Source organism: Equus quagga, chromosome 20 (genome assembly GCF_021613505.1).
Source record: "Equus quagga isolate Etosha38 chromosome 20, UCLA_HA_Equagga_1.0, whole genome shotgun sequence".
NCBI lineage: Eukaryota > Metazoa > Chordata > Mammalia > Perissodactyla > Equidae > Equus > Equus quagga.
The window spans coordinates 33,279,893-33,307,119 of NC_060286.1; the positions used below are offsets into that span (position 1 = coordinate 33,279,893).

At 39.1% G+C, this 27,227-nt stretch overlaps 1 protein-coding gene across 1 annotated transcript in view; it reads right to left on the minus strand.

The window, feature by feature from the left end:
- Positions 1–265: 265 nt before the first annotated feature.
- The window catches only part of CATSPERB (cation channel sperm associated auxiliary subunit beta), a 132,647-nt gene continuing 105,685 nt past the window's right edge, over positions 266–27,227 (minus strand). The window contains exons 19-27 of the mRNA XM_046647891.1: positions 25,575–25,913; positions 19,968–20,107; positions 17,404–17,601; positions 17,030–17,140; positions 9,494–9,604; positions 8,136–8,271; positions 6,400–6,500; positions 5,631–5,705; positions 266–681 (exon numbers count right to left, since the gene is read on the minus strand). Of these exons, the coding sequence (XP_046503847.1) occupies positions 481–681; positions 5,631–5,705; positions 6,400–6,500; positions 8,136–8,271; positions 9,494–9,604; positions 17,030–17,140; positions 17,404–17,601; positions 19,968–20,107; positions 25,575–25,913 (1,412 nt within the window). The 3' untranslated portion in view covers positions 266–480. The remainder of the gene's footprint in view (positions 682–5,630; positions 5,706–6,399; positions 6,501–8,135; positions 8,272–9,493; positions 9,605–17,029; positions 17,141–17,403; positions 17,602–19,967; positions 20,108–25,574; positions 25,914–27,227) is intronic.

Here is a 27,227-nt window from a genome sequence, read left to right on the forward strand (position 1 = left end):
CAATCTGGTTTTGAAGGTGCTTCGAGAAACCCAAATGGGTTCATCTTCAATTCCCAGGAGGCCTGCAGACGAGCCTCCTTCCCCACCCATCTCCCCCCGCGTGGCTGCCTTCCACTCCGACTCCTCTCTGAAGAGAGCAGCGCTGGTGTTCTGAGCCCACAGAATGGGCTCCAGTCAAGAAAAGCCGAAAAACACAGAAAACCCATTCCACACAGAGATGACTACCATTTTATATTTTTCTAAAAACCTCAAGGAAGATCCTCCATGTAAGTGTTGACATAAGACATTTTCTATACATTTAAAATAAAAGAATGGATGGTAAACATTGACAAATAGCAATTTGAGTTATAATGGTAATTCTGTAGTTTTAAATCTAGTTTTTATATTAACGTTTACATATATTGTTCTAGGAATTGTCTAATAGAACTAGGAAATGAAGAGAAAAGTACGATTGTTGTTCATTCATTACTCAGATTTTCATCAATGAGTCGGCTGATTGGCATTAAAATTGGAAAAGTTCACTTTGTTTCTTCGAAAGAGTCTTCGGAACACATTCCATGGGTGGATGTTACGTAGTTGAAACATAAATGTTATAAAAATTAATCCCCCCAACATTACAGCTGCTGCGACGGCAATAAGTGTGTGTCCTGGAAATGGCAACGGTGCTTCATCAACATAAATCTGTAACAGAAAAAGCAAAGTCTTTAAGTTTTCTGAATCTAGTCATTTAAAACACTGAACTTCACATCCTTCCCACAATGGTGGAGACACTATTAATCTCTTAGCAAACTTCTGCCCCGACTTATGTATTCAGCAGCCACAAATCTTGGCCATCTGACAAACAACAGTTTGCACACAATAAAGAGGGGATAAGAATTCTATTTATTATCCTGTGTCTTTAATGGCAGGGGTAGGCAGATAATGCTTAGATGGCAGGAAAACGTTCTATATTCGTTACAGGGGGATCGGCAAAGTGCCGTGGGAACACGGTTAGGGCATACCTGACCACCTAGGGTGGACAGGGAATGCGCTTCCTGAGCTGGATCCTGAATAAGCGGGTTCAGAGAAGAGAAGAAGAAGGGACGTTCCAGGTAGGGGGAATAAGCATGAGCTCTTTCAAGCTGTCACGTCTCCTTAGAAAATCCTCTACACCAGTGATGACATAGGGAAATTTGTGTATTCCAAATATTTCGTCTGCCTCAATGGATAATCAATAAAAACAAGATCCTAGAGGAGAGAGAGTATCACTGACAGAGAGGCACACAGACGTCTTTTTCTCTGAGACACGAGGCAAGGATGGGTGCCATTTTATGTTCAATGTAGAAGGGAGAGCATAAAGGAGGAAGGTGATTCAAGCCCTTATGTTCTCTCTGTGCAGTGGAAGCAAGATCATCTTTTGAGGTAGAAAAAGTGGAGATGAATGGAAATAGGACAGAGGGAATGTGGAAAAATGCTAAAGACAAGAAAAAGAACGGATAAGCTGCTTCAGGGAATGGCTCAAGTTAAAGTCGCCACCATCCTCCCAGTGACCCAAGGAGGTTATTTCTTTTTTTAGAGTCCTTATATGCTATCAATTCTTTTTCAATTCCTCTCAGATTCCTTCTTTCCATTCCACTTTCAATGCTGCTGTTGTGAACTTTATCACCTCACTTCGCATAAATAAGCTAATCTAATAGCCTCCTTTCTATGCTGTCAATCGATGTTGACCTAATAACATTGCCAGATTAATCTTTGTAAAACATCAGTCTGTCTACATAACAATTTTTTTTAAAGTGAAACTAAAAGAATCTTGACCATACAGAACTGGTACCAGAAGTGGGGTGTTGTAAGCAAAGGAGTTTAAAGGGTAGACCTGGTCAAGTGACGTGGAAAGCAGTGAGAAGTCATTCTTTCCAATCTGGGAAGATAATTATCTCTATGGTAACAGATAAGCTGGTTTAACCATCTCCTCTTGTGCTTTAGAGCTCAGACTATATGCCCAATGGTCCTGGAATTATCGGGGATTTGATAGAAAGCTGTTAGATATTGAATGTGATATGCTACTTGTGGTCTTGATGAGAGTTCTACAAGATAAAAATCTTTCTTTTAAACTGGACCATCAGAAGAGGTTGCATAATTAGCTCTGCTAAGAAAGATCTAGTCTGTTTGTGGCCAGTGAGAGAGACAATTGTGTGCTACATGTAATTACAAAAGTGAACTTGTTTTTCTATGTGCAAATTGGGAAGAACCAGAGGGAACAATCCATTGTGATCATAATATATATATATATTTTCCCGTCTCTCTGTTTTGCTTGCTCAATGTTGGATAACTGCCCTCATAGTCCCAACAACCCTCATGGCTGACAGCAGCTCCTGGGGCTGCAAGATTCCTTGTTCAATATCATTAAGAAAGAGCAAGTCCACGTCCCAGCATTTTGAGCAAAAGTCCTGTGGTTCACTCTGATCGGGCTGCCATAGAGCATTGCCTTTCCCTGAAAACCTATTTTCAAAAATATTTAATAGCTTCTCATTGCTGACAGGAACGTTCTAAAGTTTTCCTTCTGACATTCAAGATCTTCCACAATTTGACCCTAGCCTACCCACCTTCTCATAGATAACCTTACATTCCAGCCAAATGGATAGAAGCTACTCAAGAGATAAGTTTTCTGTTTTCCCATATCTGTGTCTTTACTGCTTCTGTTCCCGCCGCCCAGAGTGCCTGCCTTACCCATTTCTACCTAAAATGAAATTTTAGCCACCTTACTACACAATATGAAAATTTCACTTGCTCAGTTAAGCCATCCATGGCATTCCCAAGAGTAGAAACCTGTATCACCTCTGAATTCTGTATTCTCCAACTAAATTGCTACCTCTAAAGTTTTTAAAAACAGTTTTTCTTCAAATATTTCCTTTCCAACTTTCTTTGACTATCCAAATATTCCACGCCATGTCTAAAAAAAAAAAGGTTAAACCCCAGAATCATAAAAGAGTATGTTCTAGACACAATGTCTCTTTACCACCAAAATACTTCAGTTTGTATTTCCCTAAACACAAAGAATTCATTTAAATAACCACGGTGCAATTATCAAAATCGAGAAGTTAACACTGAGACAATGCTATTATCTAATCTACAGACCTTATTCAAATTTTGTCAGTTATCCCAACAGTGTCCTTCATGGTGAGGGAAAATCCAGGATCATGCTTGCATTCCGTTGTTTCAGGATACTTTCTAAAGCAGATTTCCACAGTCCCAAGAAACTTTATGACCATTTTCTATCGTTTCTTAATGATTCTCTTCCTTTATTAACTGTGCAATCACTTCCTAATTTTTCTTTTACTCATTTTTACGGCCCTTCTTTCATTCCTGAAGCTTCATTTCCCTCTGTTGACACTTCTTTTCAGCCTTAAGAACTTCCTTAAGCATTTTTTTTTAGACAATAGATTATCTTACTTTTCTTTCATCTGAGAATGCCTTTATTTTTCCTTCATTCCTGAAGGATATTTTCACTAGACGGAGAATTCTGGATTGACAGTCCTTTCTCCCCACCCTACTTCTGCCCCCAGCACATTAAAGATGTTGTACAACCTTCGTCTTGATTCTATGATTTCTGAAGAGAAATCAGCTGTCATTCGAATCGTCATTCCCTTATATGTAGTGGTTTTTTATCTGGCTGCTTTCAAGATTTTTTTCTTTATCTTTGATTTTTAGCAATTTGATTATGATGTGTTTAGGCATCATTCCTTTAAGTTTATCTTGTTTGGGATTCATTAAGCTTCTTGAATATGTAAATTTATGTCTTGACTAAATTTGGGATATTTTCAGCCCTTAGTTCTTCAGATTTTTTTTTCCAGCACCAATCTCTTTTTCCTCTCCTTCATAGACTCTGGTGACATAAATGTTAGACTTTTTGATACTGTCACATAGGTCCCCAAGGCTATTCTTTTTACAATCTATTATCTTCAGGTTGAATTTCTACTGATCTAGTTTCAAATTCACTGATTTTTTTCTCTGCCAGATCCATACTGCTACTGAATTCATCCAGTGATTTTTAAACTTTAAATATTGTATTTTTCAGCTCTCAAATTTCCATTTGGTTCCTTTTTATAGCTCCCACTTCTCTGCTGAGAATCTCTCCCTTTCCCTTTCCATTTATTTCAAAAGAGTTTACCTTTACCTCATGGAGCATGGTTGTAAAAGCTGGTTTAAAATATCTGATAATTCCATTTGTTGTCATTGGCTGATTGTCCTTTCTCTTCAGAATTGATTACATTTTCTTAATTCTTGGTTTATTGAGGAAATTTGGATTGTATCCTGGACATTTAAGATATTATGTTGGGAGACTCTGGGTCCTGTTAAAAATTCTCTGGAAAATGTTGATTTTTTGTTTGTTTTAGCAGTCCATCACACTGGTTGAGTTTGGATCACAAGTCATGCCTTACTGTCTGTAGGTGGTGGCTCCAACATCAGTTCAGTTTTCAAAGCCTTTGCTGTGCTATTGTGTCTGCCTGGTTCCTTTGCCACTCAGGCGTTATTCTGGAACTTACGTGGTGTTTATATTGTAGTTTTATTTTGACTCCTTTACTATTCTTCTTTAAGTGTATTCTGCTCCTGTGATCCTTGGTACTTATGCTAGTTCATATATGAGGAATCTCCTTCTCCAGCTCTCTTCTCTTAGGGATTCCTCCCACCCTCCCTACTCCCAGAGGCCCTTTTTCCTAGTCCTCTGGGAAGAAAGCTGGGATTCTATGAGAATTTTAGCCCCTTGTACTATTGTGCTGTTCCCTGAAACTGGGGCTGCCTTTGTGACAAAGAGGTGAAAAAAGAGAGAGAAAAATAATGGGAATTTCCTCTCACACTCTTCATATGACAAGTGTTTCTCTTCCTAGTTTATCTATCTAGGGGGATGAATTTCCCCCCAGGGTCTTGGGTGTCTGCACTGCTGCCGTGGCCACCCACCCCTGCAGTTGTGTAGATCCATTATTGGGCTGGCCTTGGGGTGGGGCCAGGATAGAAAAAGGAAAGGGGAAGAGGGAGGGAGGGAGAGATTAATTTTGTTTTTTGGTAATATGGCATCAGTATTTGACAATGAATGAATCATTGATCAATTTAATCAAATCCTCATTTCTTCCCACCCCCCACAGGCAGCAGATGTCATTATATAAATAAGCAAAAATGAGTCATTGCACATCATGTGGTGATTTGGGGACACTGATTTTGGCTCTCAAGTCCTTTCAATTTTGAAAGCTTTGGGGGTATTTAAGACTCTACCATTACAATGCAAATAACCAAAGGGAGGATCATATTGGAAACTAAAATGTTATAGCCATGTGTCTCTGTCAGGAGGTGGGGGTGAGAGGAAGGGCATTAAAAATCAGAAACTGACCTAAATAAGGAAGGTGGAACAATAACAACAAAAAAGTACAGGCACTTAATAAAATTTCCACAGCATCCATCAGTCCTGCCACCTGTCATGCGCCTTAACCCCGTCATTACTGACAATGTCACTACAATTCTCCAGGATCCTCTGTCTCCAGGCCTTGTCCATCACACAAATTCTACCATTTTTTTTCCCTTAAGTTTCTCTTGGACTGACGCATGTCATGTTATTTCCCCAGCCATCACCCCACCGGATACCTGCGCATTCACTGTACCTGAAATTCTTCAACTAAGTTACAAAAAGTGACCCCCGGAACAACTGACACTCTGAAGTGAAAAAGCTCAGATCCCTGTGGAAAAAAACACACCTGGTCATTAGCAGCATTGACACTTATGTCCTTTTAAGTAAAAAAATACACTGGGGCTACTGTCCCTCTAGATGTTGCCTAGAAAAATTCCAGTCACCTTCCTAAGGCTTTTGGGCATACACTTCATGGATCAAAATAAAAACACAGGGAGAAGGACGAGACTCTAAGATGAGGGATTCAACAGCTGATGCTTTTATTTGTAGAATGATGAAACAGAAACAAAAAACCTAACATGGCCTTGATGTGTACTGTGGGCTAATCCTCATTTTTATGGTTGTGATTGCCTTCTAATTTTTATTGGTTTTCACAACAATTCCCTGGATTATATCAACTTCATATGTTCTTATGGGCAGCTAAATCCAGGTGAAGAGTATTGAGCCCGTTTTCCCTCTAACTTTGGGAAACACCCTTTCTGCTCCACCTTAATAGGTAATGTATTAGTCTTGCCTATCAGCTCAAAAATTAGTAAGTTAATGTTAAATTCAACTTTCAGATACCTTTAGAAATAATAACATCAAGGGAAACGGAGAAAAAATAAACACTCTCCGCAAACTTTAAAAATGCTATTTCCACCATTCGTGGATACCTATACCTCGAAACTAAAACCAAACTTTGTTTAGACATATACGTTTTATCTAAATTCAAAACAGGACAAACAAAAATGCTGTCAACTCACCTTTATACTTAAGTTGAGGCCTGAAGGATTATACACCTGGGCATGAAGAATCGGTTCTAAGTAAAATTTCAATTTTCTTACAGTTTCTGGTACAGTGTGTTCTAAAAGTACATGAAGTATATTTTAAGCACACTGACGCTGTTTTCTCATTTTGCACACAATTTGTTACATATATTAAGGTACAATGAAAGATTCCATTCCACAACATGGCTGAGTTATCCTGTTCTTTCAATTCTGCTTGAATTTGTGGAAGATGTATTTAGGGAGATTAGGTCTAGAATTTGATATTGCATCTCCTCGGGGGACTTGTCAAGAAGGACAAGATCCCTGACCCCCTTAACTCAGGCTGGCCCCTCCTTCCAGCCCCACGCTCACAACCAGTCCTGACTGGCACATGCTTTCTGTCTTTGGCAATGAGATAGTTTCAGAACCACCTTTGTGGATGGTAGGTGATTTTCAGTAAGGGGGCAGAAAAGTTCCACAATAGAATCATTTAAATCTTTTCCAAAAGAAGGGATCAGTTACTCCTATCTTTCTCATGATTCTTTCTAAAACCAGATAGGCAGTGTGTGGGTTAGAAATTGCAGCGGTGTAATGGTACATGAGATCTAAAAGAAAAAAGAGCTCTGATTGTAGCATTTGTCAGTTTCCATGGTGTCAATATTCTCACCCAGTTTCAAGCTCACTTCAAGCTACCAATGGTCTAACCACCAGCATGCAAAATGCGTGAACATTTAACAATATTTAACAATCGGTGCTCAAAAGCCAGTAAGAGCAGTCTCCAGCACAAGACAGAAAATTAGCAGTTTTCTCTGCTGGACTTTTCATTTCAAAAATGTATATATTGGGGGGCTGGCCCTGTGGCCGAGTGGTTAAGTTAGCGCGCTCCGCTGCAGGCGGCCCAGTGTTTTGTTGATTCGAATCCTGGGCACAGACATGGCACTGCTCATCAAAGCAAGCTGAGGCAGCATCCCACATGCCACAACTAGAAGGACCCACAACGAAGAATATACAACTATGTACCGGGGGGCTTTGGGGAGAAAGAGGAAAAAAAAATTTAAGAAAAAATGTATATATTGGGCAAAGTAAGACTCACTGAATATCAAATATCTGGATATTTGGTAACATATTCATGACTGATCAAAATTTCATTTAATTCTATTGATCTATTGATCAATTGCCTCAAAATATTCCTACAAGAACAAACATAAAATGTGCAGCAAAAAGTTGTATACATGAGATGCAATTGAATTGTGATACATTTCATTTTTCTTATTTAGAAATTTTTCTGCACCTTCTCAATTATTTTAGCATACACCTTTTAAGAAATTTTGCTCGTATAATTAGATGATAGGTCCTACAGATTATCTGGCAGCACCTTTTATAACCTCCTCTGTAACGTTGCATAAGCAATGGAAGGGGACACCAGACCTACGTGTAGCACAAATTCAGTTAATCACTTTTGTTACTAATCTAGAAAATGGCTTTCAAAATATGTTACAGTTCAAATTCCTCAAAAATGTGGTTATGCCATAGAACCCAGGTCACTGGAAGTGATGCTAAAGCATGCGGGAACCTGAACGAGTAAAGTGAACGGCAATGTTCCAACTGATTCGAATTCTTCTCCAAAGAATTCCTGGCTGTCTCTCGTGTAAACAGGTTTTGTAAGCCACTTATCTAGGTAATAACAACACGACTTAAAAGACGAAATAATTTTAGGAGAAAGCCAGCGCTACTTAGTTTCCAGTTCCGCCTCTCATTCACTTCGGCCACAGTCACCAGATACGGACTTTCCAGTGGGACGCGTCCATCCTCGCTGCGAATTTCCAGAGAAATTGGATACTGTGTAACTGGAAACTTAAAACGAGGAACCTAAAATGCAAATTCCAAGAATGAATGTAAATTCGGAAAATTCAACACTAGTCTCATTTCCCAGTAAGGAGTGAATAGATATATTCCCAAGAGTTTGGCTAGTCTACACGAGATGGGCTTCCTGGGGTTTCTACCTTCTCAAGGCACGAAAAAATAATCTGTGTTACAGGAGAATCAATGTGAACTCCAAAAGTAGCACACAAACGTTGTGGTAACAAAACTCAGAACTTTCTGTTGGCCTTTTTTACAGGAATTTACTGTGATGGTAGCCAGACTTTTTTGGCTGGCCCATATCCCACAGGTTCTGCACGAATTGGACCTTGCCCATCTCCCTGACACCCCTCTCCCTGCCAGCCGCGAACTTTCAGGCACACTCTTTAAACTCTGGCTCTGGAGCCAGAGTTCAAATCTGCCTCCATCACACATTAATGATTGATCTTTGGCAAACTATCTGGCTTCTCTGTGCCTCAAATGAAATGAGAAAAATCATGGAGAAGGGCTAGAGCAGTTTAGTAGATAGGAAATGCTCAAGAAATATGGTAATTCAGCAAGGGGGGAGCTGTAGAGGTATATAAAAGCAACCCTCCTAATTTATTGAATGCTAACTCTATGCTCAATATACTCTTATATGAAATCTCTTAATATAATGCTACCTATAGTCTTACAAGGCCTGTGAAACAGATCTACTTGAAACTTATACTAAGTACACACCTAACTCAGCTAATGCGAACACTACCAGTAACTCGATAGACCTTTAAATTCTTTGAGACTAACAGAATGAAATCTTTCACACAGAATCCACTCTCTTAACCAACACATTATATGTCTTCCTTGATTACAAGAACTTCAACCTTTGTTTTCCCAGAACCCGATACACATTAGATACTCAATTTTGAATGAATCAATATTCACCACAATCTAGTGTAGTGTTTGGTTACAAATTGTTTTCATATAGATACATGCATGTGTGTTTGTATATATCTCTATAAAAACCTGTAAAATGGACAGAGCAGTGTAGGTACTATTGTATTTTACAGATGAGGTTAATCAACTTGTCTGGGGACATTTCAATCCAGATCCTCATAACTCTGTCATATTTAGTTCAATGTCATAATAAGACATTATTTCTATGTCTCAGTTTTCACATTTAACCAAAATCCTTATTTCAAAATCTTATTAATATGAGAGTCCTCTGTCTTTAGATAATTAAAAATTATCTCACTTTTTCTCTGCAATCTGAGAAAGCAACAGCATGGGATAATTTCTGATCCTGTGTGCAATTACATTCCTCCCGAGTAGACACGTTAGCACACTGTTTGAATTTTCCAGATTTCTGCAAATAGAATTAACATAGGTTGACTTGCTTTTTTTGTGGCAGGATTTTTGCAAACTGAGTCACATGTTCAATAAACATTTGGTCCCTGAGTGAATAAAATCCCTGAGAAGTTAAAAGGGAAAAGAAATCCATTAATAATAAAGTAAGAGTAAAAATACAGTATTTTTGAATTTGGTCTCTTCGCTTGGTAATTGGAACCCAAGGACCACTCAGCTGCTTGCCATTTTACCTACGGGCTGTTGATGGTTAAAATGCATGGGACCCAGAAAGACTGTGTCATCTGAATGCAGTATATCAGGACTGCCAACTCCCTGCCCTTGGCCCCTCCCATTGTGAGCATGAAAACAGAGACCTAAAAGGAGCAGACTTGCTATGACGGGGGCGCTGCAGACTACAGAACACACTCCAGACCTACTATTTTGTGCCTGTCTTTCCTCATAGTATTCATCAATGATATTTAAAATCTCCACTGTAACTGTCCATTTGCCATTCATTTTTTTACTTGATCCCTCTTGCTAGAGATTGGTTTATTATTATTACTATTAATTTTTTTTTTGAGGAAGATTCTCCCTGAGCTAACATCCGCCACCAATCCTCCTCTATTTACTTAGGAAGACTGGTCCTGAGCTCACCTCCGTGCCCATCTTCCTCTGCTTTACATGTGGGATGCCTGCCACAGCATGGCTTGATAAGCAGTGCATAGGTCCGTGCCCAGGATCCGAACCTGTGAACCCCGGGCTGCTGAAGTGGAGCAGGTGAACTTAACCCCTGTGCCACCGGGCTGACCCCTATTATTATATTTTTTAAGAACTGGCTTTTGATTTTGATAATCAAGTCTATTTTTTAAAACGTTATCCTTCCTTCTACTTTTTTAAAGATTACTATCTCTCCCTCATCCCCTTGCTTCTTTTTTTCTTCTTTTTATTGAGATAAAATTCACCATTTTAAACCATTTTCACGTGTACAAGGGAGTTTTAGTATATTCACAATGTTGTTCAATCATCCCCACTATCTAATTCCAGAATGTTTTCATTGCCCTAAGAAGAAACTCCGTACCGATTAGCAGTTACTCCCCATTGCCCCCTCCCTTTAGCCCATCTATTGATTTTATTTTTTATCTCTATCAATTTTCCTATTCTGGACATCTCATATAAACGGAATCATACAATATGTGGCCTGTGTGTCTGGCCTCTTCCACTTAGCATACTGTTTTTGAGGTTCATCCATGTTGCATCATGTCCCAGTACTTCATTCCTTTTTATGACTGAAGAATATTCCATTGTATGGATACAGCATATTTTGTTTATCCATTCACCAGTTAATGGACATTTAGTTGTTTCCCCTTTATGGCTGTTATGAATAATGCTAATATGAAGTTTTCGTTCGAATATACATTTTTAATTCTTTTGGATATCTATGTAGGAGTGGAATTGCTGAGTCAGATGGTAATTCTGTATGTTTGACTTTTTGAAGAACTGCCAAACTATTTTCCCCAACAGCTGCACCATTTTACATTCTCACCAGCAATGTATGAGGCTTCCAATTTCTCCACATCCTTGCCAACATTTGTCATTTTCCATTAAAGAAATTATGATAGCGATCCTAATGGACCTGAAGCGGTATCTCACTGTGGTTTTGATTTGTCTTTCCCTAACGACAAATGATCTTGAGCGTCTATTCATGGGCTTGTTGGCCATCTCTATACCTTCTTTGGAGAAATGTCTATTCAGGACCGTCATCCAATTCTAATTGGGTAGTTTGTCTTTTTGTCGTTGAGGTGTAAGAGTTCTTTATATAGCCTGGATGCTAGGTCCTTATCAGATATATGATTTGCAACCATTCTCTCCCATTCTGTGGGTTGACTGCAATTGTACTGAACTCCAGATCAATCTGGAGAGAACTGACCGCTTTGCAACAGCGGATCTTCCCATCAGGAGCATGTGAATCTCTCAATTAGATGTTTTTTACGTGCTTCAGTTAAATTGTAAAATTCTTTTCATACCCGTCTTGCACATATTTTCAGGTCAAATTCTACATCTTTTATTGGTTGTGTGGAAATGAAGAGTGGGCTATTTTTCACTATAGCTCCTAACTGGTTATTATAAATAGATAGGAACATTATTGATTTTTTTTTGTTGGTCTTATATTCATTGGGCTACATTAATAATTATTATTAGCTTAATAGTTTGCGAGTTGATTCTTCCATATTTTCTAAGTAAATAACTATATCTGCAAATTGTGAGTTTCATCTCTTTCCAATATTTATACTTCATTTATTTTTGTCATAGTGCCTTAACTAGACCATACAGAATGAAATAAAATGGAAATGTTTAATTGTGACTGCTTCTAATACTTAATTTTATATGATGTTTGATAGATTTCTCACAGATACTATTTATCAGATTGAAGAATATTACTTCTATTTCTGATTTGCAGAAGCTTAACGAGAAATGGGTGTTAAATTGTACCCGCTATCTTTATGGCCTCTGTTGAGATTCTTTTTCCTTTAATTCATTGATAAAGTGAATTATTTTAATGTATTTTCATATGCTCAAACTTCCTCGCATTCTTGGAGAAGCTCTCCAGACTCCTGGTCTACTGCAGTTTTAGATACTGATGCATTTGATTCCCCAGTATTTTATTCAGGATTTTTGCGTCTATGTTCATAAGTCAGACTAGACAGAAATTTAGGGGAGGGTGTACTGAAGAGAGGTGTGTATATATGTACTAATTTTCATCATTTTTTTGTGTTTTTAAAATTTGAATTTTAATGATTTAAAGTTATCAGACATGGACTGTATTAAACCTTTTTAAAACTCATCAAGACTTTATTACAAAATAAAGTCACTTGTATGAATATTCCATGTAGATTGAAAAAAATGTGTATTTTCTGCCCAAACACACACACGTATGTCTGAATATGAACTGTAATATTCAAATTCCTTATAGACTGACTTGTTCTTTTGACTACTTGAGATGATCATTTCTGAAAGAGTTGTGTTAAAACCTCTTGCTATCATTATGTATTTGTCAATTTTTCCTTGTATTTCTATCGGTTTTGACTTTATATATTTTGAAGTTCTGATATCAGGCACATAGAGCTAGATTAGCAACACACAATCTGTCTCAGAAGATTTCATTTCCCTACTCACTCATCTGCTGTCTGGTTGGGTCCATTGAGCTATTCAGTCAATCTCCTGAGCTGTTCCACTGAGCTCATTTATAATCTCCAACACCTTTTTTGCAGGTACGATGTCTCCAATTTTTTTCATGGCTGCAATATTTCCTTGAATCATTCTGAAATAATGATTACACTCATTCTAAAGGTTGTTTCTAATGATGATATTAAGTCTGTTTTCTGAGGCATCAGCCTTTTTCAATTGTTGAGATCTATGCCTCTTTTTTTATTGTGCAAGTTTTCTTCGAATATTTGGCATTTTGTAGTTGCCAGCTCCTCCCTGGAGGGTCTAACTGCTGCCGCACGTATTTGGAATGATGTCGCACGTGATTGTCCCGTAAAGGAATGATGGCACCACAACAGGCAGTCATAGTATTGGTTCATAAGCACTTTTTTCCAGCCTGTTCATGTTTTGAGGTGCTGGGAGGCAGAGTTACATACATTTTAAGTGGTCTGCTCCAACCCTATCTTCCTATTTTCCCACTTGTCTTATTATTTTTAGGGAGTAATTTTGTAGAATGACAGATGGTTTGGGGTTCATAGTTCTCATTCCAGCAAAAACCCTTATCGTTTAAAAGAAATTGCCAGGGCCAGCCTGCTGACGTAGTAATTAAGTTTGCCCACTCTGCTTTGGTGGCCCAGGGTTCATGGGTTTGGTTCCCGGGCAGAACCTACACACCACTTATCAAGCCATGCTGTGGCGGCATCCCATATACAAAGTGGAGGAAGATTGGCACAGACGTTAGCTCAGGGACCATCTTCCTCACAAAATAAGCAAAGAAAGAAATTGCTCTTGGCCTCCTTATTCTGATTACCCTAGAACAGTCTTTAGTAATTATGGGGTATGGACTGCAAAGAGAAACGTGCTAGCATCTGAGTGTCTGGGAGGGGGCTCCTATCGCTCTCAATGGTCAGTAGCTGCCTCCTTGTCCCAGGTTCCCTCTGGATGCTCTGCCTTGCAGGTGAAACCCTTAGCATCTCGGGGCAGGTTGTGGAGGGGCTGCCAGATTAGCCGTGCTTCTCCTGACCTGTGCCCCAGAGACACTCCCTGGCTCCGTGCATCCTTTGACTTCGGAATTGAAATTCTCTTGAATCCCCTCTTTAGGCATTGGGGTTTTGGGGTTCCATTTTTTGTTTTGTTTTGGCTGTCACTTGTGACCTCTTCCAGTTCTGTTTCTCTGTACCTCGGATCCTATTTGCTTTCTGTCTTCAGAATTTCCTTAAACTTTTTGGTTTCTTCACCAAACTCTTTCTTTCTTTTTTTTTCCTGCGCTGATATAGTCTATTCAAAAATATGTTCATCAACGTTTCATGGAGTTCATCCAGCAGAGAGTGTAGATGTTTGTCATTTTTTTCTATTCTTATTTTTTAAAATACATTGTGTACATTTAAAAATACAAATACATAAACATGTCACTCTCTTGCTTAAACCCCGTCCATGCCTCTTGATTTCTCTCAGGATAAAATTCAAAAATCCTTTCGACTGCCCACAGAGTGCCCTGGCCCCAGGGCCTGCTATCCCTCGTCTCGTTGAGGGCCTCTCCCTCCCTCTTGCTCACTGTACTCCGGGCCTTCTGGTCTCTGAGTCTTCCGTGTCACTGAGCCCTTTCCCACCTCTGCCTGCCCTTGGTGTAGGGCATTTCCTTGGCTTCAAATGCTCTTTCTCTCTCTTCTTCCCTTGTCTAGCCTCGTCCTCCCTCTTGCTTGTTTTGGTTAGCCCTACTCGTCTTCCAGACTCCCTCAGACTGGGTGAGGCGTCCCTGATCCACGGTGCTACTGTGTGTATTATGTCCGTCTCTACTACTTGCCTATCTTAAACTTTAGGGCAAATAAAGATCAACTGGAGAGATTTTTAAAAAGTGCCGATTTTAGGGGCCAGCCCTGTTGCCGAGTGGTTAAAGTTCCATGTGCTCTGCTTAGGCGGCCCAGGTTCAGATCCCAGGTGTGGACCTGCTCCACTCATCAGCCATGCCGTGGAGGCATCCCACATACAAAGCAGAGGAAGACTGGCTCAGAGGTTAGCTCGGGGCTAGTCTTCCTCACGCAACAAAAAGAGGAAGATTGGCAATGGATGTGAGCTCTGGGTGAATCTTCCTCACACACACACACACACAAAAGCCAATTTCAGGACTACATGCACAGTTTCTGAGTCAACAGCTATGAAGTGAGGTTGAGAAAGCTGTGCTGCAGAAACATTCCCAGATAATTCTGGTTCAGGCTCTGCGGGGCCATGCTGTTCAGAAACACTGCACCAGATGATGCTGTTCAACTTGCACCACTTCTTGTGGAATGCTTATTCTCTCCTGTTAAAGATCCATGAAGGTGTCACGTTATCTAGTTCGTCGCTGTATCCTCAGAGGATGTCTGTACAGGGCCTGATAGCACTGGAAATGCTGAGATTAACATGTGTTGAATGCATAAAAGGTACATTAGAAAACTCTTATTTACTTAGGTGTAAATTAGATGCATTTTCTGTTCAACTCACAAGAAAATTCTGAAAAAAACACAAAAACCTAACGATTTCCACATAAATATAGCAAAGTTATAGTTCAATAGAGAAGGCTTGGGGGCCGGTCCACTGGCATAGTGGTTAAGTTCGCGTGCTCCACTTTGGTGGCCTGGGGTTCGCAGGTTTGGATCCCAGGTGCAGACCTAGCACCACTCGTCAAGCCACGCTGTGGCAGCGTCCCACATAAAACAGAGGAAGATTGGCACAGATATTATCTCAGGAACAATCTTCCTCAAGCAAAAAGACGAAGATTGTCACCAGATGTTAGCTTAGGGCCAATCTTCCTCACAAAGAAAGAAAAAAAAAATAGAGGAGGATTGGTTCTAGTGACACACGGGGTTTACCTTTGGGAGGAATGAGAATTGAAGAAGAACCCAGGATTATAGTTAGCTGCTTATTGCCTGGAGCAGAGCTTCTTACTCTGAAATCCAAGATGCAACAAGAAGTCAATCTCCTTGTGTGTGTGTGTGTGTGTGTGTGTGTGTGTGTAAGTAATAACGTGTTATTAGTTGGACAATTTTTAAGTACTCCCTATGTCTGGCATTGTTCTGGGTACTAAAGATACAGTGGAGAACAAAATAGATTTAAAAAATACAACAATCTTGCCTCATGTAGCTTACTTTTTTATGAAATACAAGAAATAAATGAGTAAAATATGCAACACTGTAATAAGTGCAATGAAGAAAAATGAGGCAGGCAAGGGGGACAGGGAGTGGGTAGGAGGGGAGGGGGGTCAGGAAGGTGTCACATCATGGTGACATTTAAGCAAAACCTGGAGACAGTGACCGAGAGTGCCAGTGACATCTGGGAGAAGAGCATTCCGGACAGCGGAATTTTTTGAAATACAAAGGCCCTAAGGTGGAAATGCGTCTGGCATAGTTGAAGGCCAGCAAGGAGGCCAGCGTGGCCAGAGCAGGTCCACCTGGGAAGGCAGGTCAGCTGTATGCCAAGGCTGAATCATGGAGGACCTTACAGACTTGTAAGAATTTGGCTTTTACTCTGAGATGGGAAGACAACAGAAAGTTTTGAACGAAAGAAACAACAGTTTTGTGTCTTGGCGTATGTGTGCATGAACATAAGTGGGTATGCCTGATTGCACATGTATATGGGCAGGCAGGTGTGTTTTTCTGGAGAGATTCCACAGGCACCTATGAGGTTTCCTGGAGAAGCTACCCCGTGATGTGCTTTTCCTCTGAACCTAAGGGTTTCTCTCTGTCCTCTCTGTCTTGGTCACGCCACCCTCCAGAGAGGCAGAGAGATGCTGGGGTTTGGTTATTTTCTAGGCAGAACCTTGGCAAGAGTTGAAATATGCCTGTGCGGGAGCAAACACTCTTCTTTTCTTTTGGATGCCATTCCTTTCACAGGGCTGCAGACGTGAGATGGGTCTGGGGGCTCCTTTCATTTGAGAAAACATGCTCTTACCCTATGTATCCCCTTTGAAATCCAAATGGGAACCAGGGAGAGGTCAGGGGGAAAGGGTCCATTTAGACTTCTTGGCTGCAAAACCATATCCAGAAGTCGCAGTAAGAGAAGAGGGGACTACAGTAGTAGGAGAAGACACAGGGGTAACAACAACAATAACTATAATAATAATAAGTGCTGACATAGGGCAGATGGAGCATTGCGCTGAATGCACCTTCTCATTTAATCTCTGCAGCTAGGTCCATCCGTAATTTTACTGAATTATTTCTTGAATTCAAATAAATACTAGTTTATTTGTAGAAAAACCATTTACCTTTGACTTGGGGAATAGATTTCTCGGTATGGGTTTGCTAGGATCTGCGTGATAAAAATTATCTGTGAGTGGAATAGCAATTCCCATATTAGATGGAGGCCTGTAGTTTACCTGTAAGTGACGAAGCAAAGAAAATGTACAATGCATTATTATTTACTAAGTCTTTACCAAGTAACCAAGGAAAATCATTATTTCAGAGAGTGTTCACATTTCAGAAATAAATAATCGTCACACCCTCAAAATGACGTGAGGATTGAAAAAATTGGAGTGTTTTGAGCATCTCAGGAAAGAAATGCTATGACTGAATGGCTAGCCAATCACACAAAAGTAATACATCACTGGTACCCTTAAAACAATCTGCTTAGGTTTCTTACCGGCAAAGTTTTGATCTGATTAAAACCCTGCTTGTCTTTGTGAATTCCACTAATCCAGTGTTCCAGAGTTATAGATGTACTGGGAACATGATGCATAGATTTGAGATAACTACAGCTGCTTTTCAATATCGGCACCATTGTTGTCACAAAGCATTCAGTCGATGCTCCCCGGGCAATTAATGCCAGTGAAGTTGAACCCTGGAAATAGCCAAATAAATGAAGGTTATTAAAGTAACTGTTATAGGCTGAAATGTATCCACTCAAAATTCATATGCTAATGTCCTAAACCCCAGTATCTCAAAATATGACAGTATTTGGAGAGAGGGGCGTTAAAGAGGTAATTAAGTTAAAATGGGGTTATTAGGGTGGGCTCTAATTCAAATGCCATGGGGGTCCTTATAACAAGAGGATATTTGAACATAGACGCACAGAGGGAAGACGATGTGAAGACACAGGGAGAAGGCGGCCATCTATAAGCCAAGGAGAGAGGCCTCAGAGGAAACCAACCCTGCCGACACCTTGATCTTGGACTTCTAGCCTCTAGAACCGGGAGAACACAAATCTCTGTTGTTTAAGTCACTCAGTTTGTGGTATTTTGTTATGGTGGCCTGAGCAGACTGATACAGTAACCAACTAAACAATATAGAAAAAGGAAAGAAATAGAAGAAGAGCGATGATAGGAAATAGAGAGTGATGTTTGACATCAAGATCTGTATGAGAACAAGTCACAACAGAAAACATTCTTCTCCAGGAAGAAACACATTCCAGTCTAATGGGTTGTGGGCAACATTTGGAAATGAGCAAGGAGCAGGAAGGACTTGTTACCTAAACACCATTATTATCTCCAACCCAGGTCAATGAGGCTTCCCTCATTCACTGACGAGTGCTGGGTCATTTTCTTTGATTATACGAATAAGATAACTTCCACTGGTACACATCTCGAGAAGAAGTTATTCACTTAGCAATCACTGTATTTCACAAAGATATGTTTTTAGTAGGAATTTATGCACAATAAATGTAAATGAACCTAGAACAATATTAAACATTTAACAAAATTTGATAATTCTGTTTGAAATTTTAGAGGCTTTTTGGAATTTTAAAAATGTAGAAATGCTAATAACTGCAGTATGTAGTAGACTGATAGTGGAAGTGTCACCCTGTCCCCACAGCATAGCCACTAAAAATGGTATATTTTTAATGAATTTCTGCCAGAACACAATGAACCAAACTCTAAGCAGGGTTCTGCTATTAAAGGAAGTTGGTGGGTGGGGGAAGGCACCAGTTAAATAAGAAACAATGAGTAAATAGAAAAATCCAGAATATTGGATATTCTATAATATAACTGATCCAATTCCTACAATTGAATGGCAGGGGAAGAATGGAGTAGTACCTACCTTTGATTAAAAGAGATTTAAGAGAGAAAATAACTACATACTGTGTGAATCTTGTTTGGATCCCGATTCAAACAAACCAACTATAAAAATTTTTTTTGAGCAAATTGGGGAAATTTGTTTATCGACTGGGTTTTATAGGACAGCAGAAAATTCATTTAAAAAGTTTTAGGGATGGTAATGGCTTTGTGGTTATATGAGAGAGAATACACATTTTTTAGAGATCTGTATTGAAGCATATAGGAGTGAAATGACATGAAGTTTGCTATGCATTTAAAAATATATTAGAATATATGGGGCTGGCCCTGTGGCCGAGAGGTTAAGTTCTCGCCCTCTCTTTCAGCAGCCCAGGGTTTCGCTGGTTCAGATCCCGGGTGCGGACGTGGCACCACTCATCAGGCCACGCTGAGGCGGTGTCCCACATGCCGCAACTAGAAGGACCCACAACTAAAATATACAACTATGTACTGGAGGGATTTGGAGAGAAAAAGCAGGAAAAAAAAAAAGCATCATTAAAAATATATCAAAATATAAACAACCAAAAAAATTAAACAGGGATGACAAAACAAAAGCAGCAAAATCTTGGCTATGTATTGTTAATTTGAGTGTAATAGATACATGGAAATTCCACTTTTGTCCATATCTGAAACTTTTCATGATAAAAAATTTTAGAATATGTAGAAAAATATTTATTGACTCGAAAGGATTAAAACATAGAGTTAAGCGGAAGAAGCAAACCTTTTAACATGCATATACAATGCTCTCCCAGTGTTGGGAAAATACCGTAAGTTTACGGTGATTGAGCATTTCCTGTGTGCCAGACATTGTTCCAGATGCCCTACTTGAATGATCACATTTAACTCTCAAGACAACCCTGTGAGGCAGATGTTATTACTACTATCCTCTCCATGCTATAGATGAAGAAACTTAGCCACAGTAACTTTCCCAAGTTCACGCAGACAGTACCAGAAGTGCAATCCAGCTCACTCTTTCCAGACCCCACTCTTTCAACCTCTAACAAGCATTGCTACACTGCCTTTCTGTCATACCCCAAATGTTAAAAGCGCTTAGTCGTCATTGATGGGTATGATGATGTGTAATTTTTCCTTGTTAACTTGTCTTCTAAATTGCCTGTAATTAATAGATTTTTCTCGTAATAAAAGAAAAGCTTACTTGACGTAAACCCTTGCTAGCCGCAGAAATTTCCAGTGTATAACTGTCGGTATCATCAAAAGCACCTTCAGCTTTAACTTCCAGTAGAGTTGGGCTTCCAACAATCACTGTCAGAAGTGGTGCTTCAAGAATTTGAATACCTATGGAAACGACGCCAAGGGTCACTATTAACTCAAGAAAATATTGAACAATTTAATCATGCCTGGCTAATCAGGCTTCTAGAACATCTACAGAATCTATTATGAAGGTGCATAATGCCTGCAAATATAGTTAGCAATTTATATAGCGTTAACTTTAACACTTGGAAAAATTTAACTTCACAAATATTTTGTCGCAGAAATATTGCTCTCTTCCACCCCTCCTTCCTCAGCCAGGTTCTCAAACGCACGTGAAGGTCCCTTGCATAGCGCCCATCACACTGAGTCGGATAATGCAGTAGAGAAACTGAAGAGTATACGCTCAATTTTTTTAAACAATATTTTTAATTCTTAAATTTTAGCTTTTTTTTTAAAGATTGGCACCTGAGCTAACAACTGTTGCCAATCTTTTTTTTTTTTTTTTTTGCTTTTTCTCCCGAAGTCCCCCGAGTACATAGTTGTATATCTTAGTGGTGGATCCTTCTAGTGGTGCTGTGTGGGACGCTGCCTCAACATGGCCTGATGAGCCGTGCCATGTCCGCGCCCAGGATCCGAACTGGAGAAACGCTGGGCCCCCGAAGCATGAACTTACCCACTCGGCCATGGGGCCGGCCCTACGCTCAATTTAAAGGGCTGTTCATCAACTGTTGCCAAGAGGAAACTCCCAGGCATTTCAAACATAATAAGGCATCAGGCCAATTTCTGCCTGCAGGCCACCTCTGCATACCGAGAAGTTTAATGGAAAAAAGAGATTTGAAAGACCATGTAGTCTAACTGCCGTCTTTACTAATCAGTACATCAGAGCTGAGAAGTAATAAACGATATGCCTGAGGTTCTGTTGGCAGCAGTTTCCCTTAAACCAAAGTCATCTGGCCAGTGCTTCCTAAACTTTAACTGGGGATTTCGTTGAAATGCGGATTCAAATTTAGCAGGTCTGGGGAGGCCCTTGAGATTCTGCACCCTTTCCCCCAGCTGTATTGAGGTATAATGGACAAAGCTAATTATACATATTTAAAGTGCATAACATGATGATTTGATATATGTATCCATTGTGAAATGATTACCACAATGAAGTTAATTAACATATTGATCGCTTCACATAGTTACCTTTCATTTTTCGTGGCGAGAATGCTTAAGATCTACTCTTTTAGCAAATTTCAAGTATACAATACAGTATTATTAACTACAGTCACCATACTGTACATTAGAGCCCCAGAACTTATTCATTTAATAACTAGAGGTTTGCACCCTTTGACCAACATCTCCCTATCTTCCCCACCCACTGGGAACCAGCATTCTACTCTATTTCTATGAGTTAGCCTTTTTTTTTTTAGATTCCACATATGAGTGATAGCATGCAGTATTTGTCTTTCTCTGTCTGGCTTATTTTACTTAGCATAACGTCCTCCAAGTTCATTCGTGGTAGTGCAAATGGCAGGATTTCCTTCTTTTTATGGCTGAATAATATTCCTTTGCATATATATATACATATATATATATGTATATATATACACACACCATATTTTCCATATCTGTTCACCTGTTGATGGGCACTTAGGTTCTTTCCACATCTGGGAAAACATTTATTCAAATTCTTTGCCCATTTTTTAATTGGATTGGCTTTTTTTGCATTGAGTTGTATGAGTTCCTTATATATTTTAGATATTACCCCTTATTAGATAGATGGCTTGCAAATATTTTCTCCCATTGTGTAGGTCGTCTTTTCATTTTGTTGTTGGTTTCCTTTGCTGTGGCCCCTCTTGTTGATTTATGCTTTCGTTGCTTGTGCCTTTGGTGCCATTTTCAAAAAAATCATTGCCAAGACCAATGTCAAGGAGCTTTTCCCTATGTTTTCTTTGAGGAATTTTATGGTTCCAGGTCTTACATTTAAGTCTTTAATCTATTTCAAATTAATTTTTGTGAGTAGTGTAAGATAGGGGCCCAGTTTCCTTCTTTTGCATGTGATGATCGAGTTTTCCCAGCACCATTTATTGAAAAGACTATCCTTCCCCATTTATGTCTTCTTGGCTCTCGTGTCAAAGATTAGTTAACCATATATGTGTGGGTTTATTCCTGGGTTCTCTATTCTGTTCCATTGGTCTACGTGTCTGTTTTTATGTCAGTACCATAATGTTTTGATTAATATAGTTTTGTAACATAGTTTGAAATCAGGAAGTGTGATGCCTCCAGTTTTGTTTTTTCTCAAGATTGCTTTGGTTATTCAGGGTCTTTAAGGTGATACACCACATTAACAGAATGAATGATAAAAACCATTGATCAACTCAATAGATGCAGAAAAAGCATTTGACAAAATTCAACATCCATTCATGATAAGAACTCTCAACAAATTAGGTATAGAAAAAATGTACCTCAGCACAATAAAGGCCATCTGTGACAAGGCCATAGCTAACATCATACTCATACTCATCTCACTCAAAGCTGGAATTTTTCCTCTAAGATCAGGAACAAGACTGATGCCCACTCTCGCCACTTCTATCCAACACAGTACTGGAAGCTCTATCATGAGCAGTTAGGCAGAAAAAAAGAAAAAAAAGAGAAAGAAATGGCATCCAAGTCAGAAAGGAAGAAGTGAAACTGTCTCTGTTTGCAGATGACAAGATCTTATATATAGAAAACTCTAAAGACTCCACTAAAGAGCTGTTAGAACTCATAAACAAGTTCAGTAAAGTTGCAGGATGAAAAGTCAACATACAAAAATCAGTAACACTAACAATGAACTATCCAAAAGAGAAATTAAGAAAACAATCCCGTTTACAATAGCATCAAAAAGAATAAAATAGGGGCTGGCCCCGTGGCTGAGTGGTTAAGTTCGCGCATTGCGCTTTGGCGGCCCAGGGTTTTGCTGGTTCCAATCCTGGGCATGGACATGGCACCGCTCATCAAGCCACGCTAAGGTGGTGTCCCACATAGCAGAGACAGAAGGACCTACAAGTAGAATATACAACTATGTTCTGGGGGGCTTTGGGGAGGAGGAGGGAAGGGGAAGAAGAAGAGAAGATTGCCAACAGTTGTTAGCTCAGCTGCCGATCTTAAAAAAATAATAAAATACTAGGAATAAATTTCACTATGGAGGTGAAAGATCTGTACATTGAAAACTGTAAGACATTGGTGAAAGAAACTGAAGAAGACAAAAGAAATGGAATGCCATGTTTATGGACTGGAAGAATTAATATTATTAAAATGTCCATACTACCTAAAGCAAGCTACAGATTCATTGTAATCCCTACCAAAAGTACAATGACGTTTTTCACAGAAATAGAAGAAACAACTCTAAAATTCACATGGAACCATGAAAGACTCCGCATTTCTAACAAGCGCCTAGGTAATGCCGATGTGTTGCAATGCAATGCAACCACACCTTGAGTAGCATGGACTAGGGTCTTCTCCACAGAGAGGCAACTGAGTTTATTTGCTGATTACTACCTGCTTCCAGCAAACTGAATGAGTAAAACAGCATCCTTTAACAACTAATTTGGTATATTTTAAAGTCAAAATAATTAGAACACGTGGAATTTGTACTGGAATATAAAGAGATAACAAACAGAGTTTAAAATTTCAGAAATGCTTAAAATAATAGTATACTAAAAATCAGTGAAGAAAAATACACTGTTCAATAAGTGATGTTGGGACAACTAGTTAACCACCTACAATTCACCAAAATAAAATCTAGATAAATTAAAGAATTAGATGGAAAGTTAAAACCGTAAAAATAACTGTAAAATTACTTGAAGGAAATATGGACAATTAGTCATATAATCAATGAGAAAGGTTTCTAAGGGTTTCAGAAAGTTTTCCAGGATATTTAGTCTACAATATCGATGGAAATAGAAATAGATGTCCTCCCAGCAACAAACAAACAGATAGATATAGAGAATAGATTGATGGTCACCAGAGGGGGAGGGGCGAGGGCGAAAGGAGTTAAAGGCACACGTATACGGTGACTGGTGGTAATTAGCCTTTGGGTGGTGAACATGATGTAGTCTACACAGAAATCAAAATATAATGATGTACACTGAAATTCATATAATGTTATAAACCAGTGTTACCTCAATACAAAATAAACTGAAAAAAAAAAAAAGAAATAGATGTCCTCCATTTTTTTCCCAAAGCCTATAATTTTCATTTGTATAAGTTGCAATTGGTTATGTTTTTCAAATAAGCTTTTTTGAAAAATAGTGTTTTGTCCTTTCATTATGGTTCATATATCTTCTTGTAACTCTTTAAGATCTCTTTTACATATGCTTATTTTTACAGTATCTTTCTGATTTTTCTATTGTCTCAAGTACTTGGAGCTTAAATTTTTCTGTTTCCTATGCTTGTTGACTCTCTCTTATGTTGGATTATTTCCTCACATAGTTTTAAAATTCTTTTCCTCAATTCACGTTCAATGAAGACTGATTTTTCCACGAAAGTCCACGTTAGCTGGGTTATGAAATAATTTCTTCAGAGAGTTTTGTGCTTGCTTATGCTGGGGCCCAGGTGTTTTAACTATTTCTCAGTTTGGGATTTCTGCATTTGGTGGGTAGTCGCTGGGTGTTACATAATCTTGGAGTCTGGGTTTTTTTTATAGGGGATTTTTCTCCCCACTTTGAGTCTCATGGAGACAATAATCCCCCCTCCACCCCCCGGCTCCTTCTTTGCGTTGGTGAGTAGTGTTTTCCTAGTCACCTCTTCAGGATTTGACGGTCCCAGCTTTATGTAATGGTCTTAGTTCCAATTTTCTACTACCAAGTAAGAAGGTCCAAAGCCACATCTTCTGCCAATGCTTGGGCATCAAAACCCATCCCGCTCCCTATATGGCCTATATCTGAGCCTCACATCCTTCAGGGAGCCACACATTACCTAGATTCATGGGCCTTGAGTTCCCTCTTCATTTCTGCTGACAGGATTTCCTTCTCTTTCTCTCCCTTCCTTCAATCTTTCCCTCCTCTCTTTCTACCTCAGTTATTTGCTAAAATTTTTTGGGTTTTTTTCCAGTATGTCATTTCTCCATCATCTTCAATAAGTTTTGTGCTACTTTTACAATAAGCAAATACCTGGAAAAATGGGAAAAAGTATAAAATCCTATCTAAAAGCCATTTTTTGGCTTGAAATAATTATAACAGTACCAAGGTAATTACCAGGTTTTCTTTTCAGAGGACAGCAAAAAATCTAAACTAAAATACTCTGTAAACTTGGGGTGGTAACTCATTTTCCTCATTTTTAAAATGAGGATTATTATTTGGCATTTTAGGGTTGTTATAAACATTAAATTTAAAAAATTTTATAAACCATTTACTACAGAGCCTTGCACATCATAAGTTCTCAATAATTAGAAGCTAATACTGTTATCAGCAGGATGCCAGCTCCTATGGAAACCAAAGATAAAAGAAATATCAAAGGGCGTATTTCACATTCAAGGAAACCAGTAACACCTGCTTTTGACGTTTCCCAATAAAAATAAACTTACCTTTTGTGTGAGGTATGAGCTTAACTTTGAAAGTATGAGATTTCCCCAGATCAATGTATTTCAGGACATTGAGGGATAGTGAATCATCGTGTTGTTGAAACCAATAATTACACGGTTTTGAATGTATTTTCCATGTCCTTCCATTCTTTTGCCCAAAGTTGTACAGGAACCAGGAGTCTTTTGGAAAGACCCTATTGGTGGGCACTCTTGCAGGCATCGTAGCAATAGCTAAAGCGTTCTTATCATCTAAAATGCTTGTGATCAGGAAGCTGCTGTAACCAGGAATCACCACAGTCTTCTCTATATCTGAGTCTTGAAATGAGGAAATAATACCTGGAGCTGAAACGGGAATGATTCGGTGTCAAATCAGCAGCCAATGTTCCCCACGCACACTGGTGGACATAACCGATAAATATGCTATTTGAGTTTTTAAACTATGGTCTTAACCAGAGACCACATTTGCTAGATTTCAGGTTATAATTCAAATTATTTTATAGAAGGTGTATCACAAATACGTCAAGCACAAACCTTTACTATGAAACTTTAACCTTTACAATGAAACTAGTTCTGTAAGATTCTCAGCAGAAAAAAGAAGACATGTAGGGTTAAGTAATTATAAGAAAGCTGATTTCTTTACTGTAGAACTGCCATGAGGCTTAATAACCTAGAATCTTCATTGTGATTCTACAAGAGAAGGATAATGTGGCCAGTGTTTCCCCAATGCCTACAGGTCTGCCTATTACATAGAAGGTGCTCGATAAATATTTGTTGAAGGGATGAATAATTTATTGCTTAAGGAGAGCAGGAAGGTGTAGAAGAAAAGAGGCTCCAGGGCGGGGTCATAAGGAACACTGTCATGTAAGGAAAAGGAAGGAAAAAGATTCCACTTTTTGGAGCAAAAGAAGAAGTGATTGGAGAAAATCCATGAGAGGGGATATGAGGAAAGCCAAAAGGAGGCTGCTTCGAAGAGGGAGGAAGTCATTATCAAAGGTTTTTCATAGGTCATGAAACGTCAACAACAAGAATACCTGCCTCATTCTGAAAAGGTAAATAGAAGTAGTCAGAAGAATCTCTTGATTCCCTTTATTATGCACATGTGCTCTAATTTCTCCCTTTTTAAACAAACCAATAAAAATCCTTTCCTACATTCCCTCCAACTGCCATATAATTCCTCTCCTCCCCCCCCCCAGTGAAATTCCCTGAAAGAGTTGCCTTTATTCACTGTCTTCACTTCCTCTCCTCTCATAATTTCTTGAACCTAACCCAATCAGAATTTTGTCCGCACTGCTCCACCCGAGAATAGCTTTTGTCAAGGTTACCAGTGACTTTCACAGAGATCCATCAGCCAGTTTTCTTTCCTCATCTTACCTGACCTATGGTAGCCTCTGACACAGAAACACTCCCACCTTCTTGAAACACCTTCACTTGGCTTCTGAGACACACTCTTTCTTAGTTCTTCTCTGAGCACACCATCCAATCTCTTTTCCAGATTCTTCCCCACCTCCTGGACCATTAATTGTTGGAGTGTCAGGGATTGGAACTCAGAATTTTTCTTTTCCATATCCGCACTCATTTTCCAGGTGATCTCATCTGGTCTCATAGCATTAACTATCATATATATGCTGACCGTTGAAATTTCTCTCTCCAGTCCAG